At 41.9% G+C, this 7158-nt stretch overlaps 1 protein-coding gene across 1 annotated transcript; it reads right to left on the bottom strand.

Annotated features, from left to right (window-relative positions):
- Positions 1-871: 871 nt before the first annotated feature.
- LOC311236365 (very long chain fatty acid elongase 7-like) lies at positions 872-5877 on the bottom strand. Its single transcript, XM_084324020.1, has 7 exons — positions 5814-5877; positions 4912-4996; positions 4610-4800; positions 4351-4428; positions 3412-3468; positions 3044-3286; positions 872-1798 (listed from the first exon to the last, which is right to left on the bottom strand). Exons 2-7 carry the CDS (start codon positions 4973-4975, stop codon positions 1355-1357), a joined length of 1077 nt encoding a protein of 358 aa, XP_084180146.1. The 5' UTR covers positions 4976-4996; positions 5814-5877; the 3' UTR covers positions 872-1354.
- Positions 5878-7158: the final 1281 nt, after the last annotated feature.

The following is a 7158-nucleotide window of genomic DNA, read 5'->3' as shown; positions in this document are numbered from 1 at the left end:
CAAATGTTATGTTTGTAGTGTAAAGTGCAAGATTTTTCACTTAATTTGCTGGACTAATAATGGGAGTTGTCGATCATTATTCATGTGTTTCCCCCCCATACTGAATGAAGTATTTCCTGAGAAATGAGCACATCTGGTAAACTAGATTTGAACTAGTTTAGACTAGATTTGTCAACCAAGAATTTATTTGGTGGACAGCTCTACTATATTGAGTGTGATTCACATCTTTTGCGATGAATACAGATGTTTAAAAATAAAATAAAATACCCACAGGTGGTGGAGGCTTCCGCTAAGGTAGATCGTTTCTACACTTCATATATAAAATCCAGAGGAATTGTTTTTGAGAAGGATAAGAACATAGAAATACATACAAGTCATCCTAATTTATGAAAGCTATTTTGGTCAACTTTGAGGGGGCCCTATAGTTAAAATCTCTTATGTCATGCTTTTATCGTAAAGTGCACAATTTAACATATCTGCTGGTGGCCACATTGTAACGTCTCAGGAAATAAAGTAGCAACATCGTTATCCAGGAAAATTTTACAGAATGAATCTAATTTTATATTTCTTGAAATATATTGGCCCATTATGCATTGAAGTGTACCATCTCGCTTGTCTCTTGGGACACAGGTTTGCAACGTACTTTGGGAATTCCAAGTTCAACATTGCTACAGGAGACATAGACGCCAATCTCTTACCCCATATGATGAAACAATGTCTGGGCAGGAGCCTCATGTCTAGGCTTGGATACAGGAACAAACGCTCATGGATAAAATAATTTATTTCAGCATATAAAACATTCACAATCCATTTTTACTATATTGACAATGGTAGCCTTTTAAAAAAAAACAGTATTTTGTTTTGACTGCAATAGTAAAAGTTCATTTAGACATTCACAAATTACATAGATTCATGGCCGGCTACTTCAAGAACATTAAAAGCTAAAAATGCACTGTACATTCTCCTGCAATACAATATTTAAAAATAAATACAAAATTACTCTGAACTCAAAGCTCAAGATGAGAAATGTCAATAACACTGTACTCCCAGGGCCTCAGGCCTCCAAAGCCATCCATATGCCCCGTTCACTCAACAGCAAGACACTTCAATGCCCTCTTTAAAATATCCTTAACCTGTGGTCAGGCATTGGGGGATAATATCAGAACCATCTCCAAACAAAACTCACCCAGTGAAAGAGGACTCAAATCCATTAAGAAAAAATGTGATGAGAAGCTGTGAGCAAAAATCTTGCTTTGAAATGTTTGAGGTGTTAAAAAATATAAAAACACTAGACTACACTTTTTTGGTTGCATTATTATAAGTGAATGGTAAAGTGAAACCAGGTTGGAGCCAGCTACTGGTTCTTCTTCACACTGTTGCCATGGTGCACCCCATTGGCATGGTGAACGCCATTAGAGATTCCATTGACTTGTCCATTGGTGAACCCATTGGCTTGGTGAACACCATTAGAGACTCCATTGACTTGTCCATTGGTGAACCCATAGGCTTGGTGAACACCATTAGAGACTCCATTGACTTGTCCATTGGCTCGGTGAACACCATTAGAGACTCCATTGACTTGGTGAATACCATTGCCATTCTGAAGAGCCATGGCCTTCTGCAGGACCTTCGGGAGCCTCTTACCCTTGATGTATGCATGGAACCAGAAGTTGATGAATAGGAGGAGAAACACAAAGCCGTAGAGGGCAATTATGTAAATGAAGACAGGGAACCGATAGGGGCAGTCCTTCATAAAGAGGTACTGCCCCATGTGGAGGGTTACCATTACAAACTGGATCTGAGGAGAGAAGGACAGATTTCTTTTAGAAACAAAATAACTGAACATGCAAATGCACAACAGTGAACCGTAATGAAGTGGGATGCTGTGAGGAACTGAACGCAATTTTTTTTTATCCACTTTTTCTCCTCCTGTTTCTGTGTTTTTCTCCCATCCCAATTTAGTAGTTATGCCAATTGCCCCCTCCCCTTCCTGGTCGTTGCTCGCATGTGCCCCCCACTGGTCGGTTTAGGGATCCCCGAAGTCTATCAGATGCTTCCTCCGAGACATGACAGCCAGCAGCATCTTTTCACCTGCCAGCGCTGACTCTCATTGGTGAGGTGTAACGTGTGGGAGGTCACACTACCCTCACCATCTCCCTCCCTCGCTGTGCAGGCGCCCTGACCGACCTGTAGGAGTCGCTGTTTACAATGACCAGAATACCACCCCACCGGCTTCCCTCCCGCTGACTGCCAATTGAGCCAGTATGACGGCCGACCAAGCCGGAGGAAACGCTGACAGCCGGATTCGATACCAGTGTCTCGCGTTGGTGACGAGCACTTAGTCCGCTGTGCCACCCAGCCGCCTAACTGAACGCTCATTTATGTACAGTAAAAGAAAACTGAGGGCAGAGAAAATAAGTAGGTATAAGTCAACTGACAAAACAATCATATCCACCAACGACACAATAGAAGCTCTCCTAGTAGACAATTTAATTGCCAGCATAGATGGTAATGTTCACAATATGATTTTGTGAAAGATTGAAGTCATAAGTTCTCTCATCTTCACAATCTCCATGACGTGTTCGCATGCAGGCCATGCGACTTGTGGCCGATGTACTATACACTATTGAAATGTAGCATCGGTGGGTGCTGCTTTTCCTAGCTACGCTGCTGGAAGGAAGCAGAGTCAAACCTTATGATTACCAGACAACCACTCTACCTCCTGAGCCACTGTCACGTGTGTGTCTGGTTTACAGAATTCCACCTACCCAGCCACATGCCAGTATGCTAAATGTGCAAAACTGCTAAAGCCAAGTTAAGTAGAAAACTTGTTTGACCTATATACCAGTATGCTAAATATGCAAAACTTCTGAAAAGCCAAGTTTAAGTAGAAAACTTGTTTGACCTATATACCAGTATGCTAAATATGCAAAACTTCTGAAAAGCCAAGTTAAGTAGAAAACTTGTTTGACCTATATGCTAGTATGCCAAATATGCAAAACTGCTGAAAAGCCAAGTTAAGTAGAAAACTTGTTTGACCTACCAGCTGGATGCTGGTCATGTACTTCTTCCACCACAGGTACTTCTGGTAGGCAGGTCCCAGAGCAGAGAGCGCGTAGTAGGAATACATGATGACATGGACACAGCAGTTCAGCAGGGCGTGGAACGTTCCCATGCCACCACCAGAAAACTTTACTCCAAACCACCAGGTGAAGGGCATGATGGAGTGATGGTAAACATGGAGGAAGGACACCTGGCCGCTCTTTTTACGGAGAATGAAGAAGACCTGAAGAAAATAAAGTAGTTAACAGTTAGTTTGGATCAAAAATCATTCACCAGCAATCGCATATGTAATTTGCCAAAATTATTCCAGATGGCATTATTTTGAAAGTAGAGAAAATAGATACTTACTGTGTCGAGCATTTCAATGAACTTGGAGATGTAATAAAGCCAGCAGGTCCATAACATCTGAGATGAAACAAAAAAACAGATCAGTTTACCCATTTCATTTTTTTATCCACTTTTTCTCCCATTTCTATATTTTCTCCCATCCCAATTTCGTATCATCCAATTCAACCCTCCCCTGTCACGAACGCCGTTTCTTGCCTCCCACAAGCCAGCTGTAATGTGGACTAAGTCATACATAGCACAAGTCCCCTCCGGTACTTGAGGTAACAGCAGTCGCATCTTTTCACCTGCGCAGCTCGATCTCAGTGTCGAGGAGTAACGCGTGGGAGGCTCACGCTGCCCCCGACACTTCCTGATTCTACTGCGCAGGCGCACCAACCGACCTGTAGGAGTCGCTGTCCACAATGCCCGATACCCACCCATCAGTTTCCCACCCCCTAATACGGCCAATGTGTATTAGTATGAACGACCAGCTAAACTGAAAGCAATGTGGAGCGCTGGGCTCGAACAGGCGAGCCCGAGCGCCTTGCCCACTACGCCACGTAGCCGCCCAGTTTACCCATTTCATATAAACACTGTGGTACACAAGGGGGAATCAAAACAGGACTACATTCAAATTTGTTCAATGATTCAAAACTGCAACTTGGTGAAAATGTTGCTGAAGGAGTGTGATGTTGGGCTAAAATAGTCAGTAAGACTGGAGTGTGATGTTGGGCTAAAATGTCAGAAGGAATGAGACGTTGGGGCTACTTTATCATCTCATACAGTTAACAACTACCGACTGTTGGTTGTGAACTTCCGCATTAAACCAATGTCCATACCTTTTCTAAAGGCATTGGATTCCATCCCCTGGTGCAACGTGGCGTTTTTAAGGCACGCACAGATCAAATAAATGGGTTCATTGTGAGATGACTCAAATGTAAAGTGATAATGCTTGCTTACCCGGAGTCCCTGAGGAGAGTTGTAGTCGACAAGGTCACAGCGGTAGGAGTAACCAGTGGCCCAGCCGGACATCAAAAACTGCAAGGCAAAATAGACATGCAAGGACATTGTTTGAAAAGCAACCCCTCTCTAATGTGCCAGTGCCTTTTACAACCAGAAGAGGGCAGAAAATAAATGAAAGCACCAGCACCTGTTGTACCTAAAGAAAGGACGACTACCGAAGTACAGATGGAAGTAATCTGTAGTGAAGAGCGCTCACCTCATAAATCATGTACAGCGAGAAGGCCACTACGCTGACGTTATACACCAGCATGATGTTCTTCAGGTCAAATGGTTCACGGTCCTTCATTAGTCGTGGCCCAAGTTTTGTGACAAAACAGATGTAGGCAACGACAATGATTGCCTGTGGGAACGGCGAATCCATGAATAACCAGTCTGCTGACCTGGGGTCTGGAAGAGCAGACATTCCGCAAATGTTAGGGACTAGTCTCAAATTATCAGCATAGAAATTTCACAATATATATATATATATAAATGTGCAGGTCAAGACTGTGGACTCACCAGCTTCTTTCATCAACTCATCATAGAGCAGGGTTGCTCTGCATTTAAACGAGTCAAAAGCCATTGATCAATGTGTTGGCAATTCCTAAATGGAAAGAGACATTTAGATTTTAGGTTGCACTGTTGTCTTATAGTCAGTTAGTTATCAATAACATCTTTATTTTCGGCATTGTGTGCAGCCTGATGAGCGCAGGCGCATAAGGCAGCTAAAGCCGTTTTGAGCAGTGTTGACTAGTTTAGAAAAGTTATTTAAAATGATTAGCAACACCTAGCTTTCAAACCATTGCGTTTCTCTGTCCGAAACCCCCGTGGAACTGCGAGTACCTTTGACATTTCTCTGAGATACTTGTAGAACGAGCGTTTCGCGGAGGACCAGTTCTTCAGAGTTAATTATGGGATTTTGCAATAGAGGAATAAGAGACTGTGGATTCACTGTGCATCACAGTCACGAAAGGGGCTATAACAGTCACAGATCAGGCTTGCTCCAAGGAGTGCAGTCATCGGTTTAGTCGACACATGCCCTCCTGGATGTTTACATAAGGCATCTAGACAGTTTTAACGACACAAAAAAAAATTGTGTTTCACTATAACGCATCAAAGTTATAGCCAAGGCACCAGTCGCCAGTAAACAGAACCACAGCTGTTCGTCAATTAGTCCTTGGCCAACACCCACCACAGGTGAGACATAATTAACCTTCGTATATTCTGATGTGTACTGTAAACCTCTTCATATATCGTACTTCTAAAACATTTAAAAACGCGTGCCGTTTATAAAGAAAAAATAAATACATATCAAATCCCATTTATTGTAACATCTTCCACGTGGACTTCCGTGTTCTCTAGTGCGGTGTATTCCCAATGGACAAATCAGTGGCGAAAGAAAAACACGGAGCTCCACAAACCTGTAGTGACGGTCGGTGATGATGATGATGATGACGCGTGGTCCTTCTGGTTCTTGCCAACGGCTGATACCAACGTAATGCGCAGTAGCTAGTTCCTTGCTCCTGTATTTATATCATTCCAACAGGTGTGTCCCCTCCCACCGGGAGCAGAGGGCGGGACCGGAGCGGGGTCTGGAGGATTATTTACTCAACAATGACCGAAATCATCTGATTGGTGGAGCCTCTTTTGGCAAAATTCAATTATGATTTTTTTTTATTAAAGACGTATATTGTAATGGTATAGTGAGCAAGCGAATACAAAAAAATATATATATATATAATTATAATAAATAAATAAAAACATTACAAAATAAATACAAAAGTTTGATAAAAGACATGAATGCAGGTACAGGTTAAAGAAAATTTTCTGCATTCTGCACAACTGGGGGGCCAGATATTTTGTCAAAACAAGAGAACAATTAAACAACATTGCCCATAACACAGTGTATCAAATAAACAATGATACAGATAAATAAATTAGGCTATCATCGCATACAATTTCCACAAACCCTCGCTAAATGGATGTATCTGGGAATGTTGTCAAACTTGTGCTATAAACAGTAGCCTGTCAGTGTCACTCAGATATGTGTCAAGTCAAGCACGAGGATATGAGCAACAAAAAAGGGTAGATAATATGTACAGACAGACACACACACACACACACACACACACACACACACACACACACACACACACACACACACACACACACACACACACACACACAGTTTCTATGTCAAATGTAGGTCAGTATTCCAATGTACAGTGTCGTCGTCGTCCCCCTCCAATGTACAGCCCCACCCCACCTACCCAACCTCCCCCAATGCACAGTTTCTATGTCAAATGTATATACACTCTTTTTCTGGATACAAACAGTACTGTATTTGAAAATCTGGTATGTCATAAATGTATAGATGTAGCAGTACTGTCTATCTGTATGTCGTGTGTGTCATATGATGAATTGAAAATGGAGGACCCTGATGGAAACAAGACGAAAGTCTTTCTCAGGTCTGCATCCTCTTAACAATTGTATGTATTGAGCTGTACTGTACTGTACCCATTCTGCAATCTGTTAATAAACTTTTCAATCAAAACAATTCAATCAATCAATTCAATCAATCAATCACACACACACACCTTTTTCTTGGAGAGGGAAGGGAGGTGCAGGCAGAAAAAGGTTTGTGTCTCAATTACATTTCAGAGGGAAAAAAACATACTTTTTACTATACATTTAAAATGCAGACCTACACAAATCTTGCAGGTCCAACCATTTTAATTCATATATTTGTTTCTCTGCCTGAACTAA

This window comes from Notolepis coatsorum (assembly GCF_963971535.1).
Source record: "Notolepis coatsorum genome assembly, chromosome: 11".
Classification (NCBI taxonomy): domain Eukaryota; kingdom Metazoa; phylum Chordata; class Actinopteri; order Aulopiformes; family Paralepididae; genus Notolepis; species Notolepis coatsorum.
The sequence above is the reverse complement of the archived record's forward strand: the minus strand, read 5'-3'. Positions and strand labels throughout refer to the sequence as shown.

Bases quoted from the DNA above. Each gene is read 5' to 3' on its own strand.
- LOC311236365 (XM_084324020.1), bottom strand. From the start codon at position 4,975: ATGGCTTTTGACTCGTTTAAATGCAGAGCAACCCTGCTCTATGATGAG. The intron at 4,429-4,609 runs GTGAGCGCTCTT...TTTGCCTTGCAG, and splicing joins CGCTGTACATGATTTATGAG to TTTTTGATGTCCGGCTGGGC. The intron at 3,287-3,411 runs GTAAGTATCTAT...TATTTTCTTCAG, and splicing joins TCATTGAAATGCTCGACACA to GTCTTCTTCATTCTCCGTAA.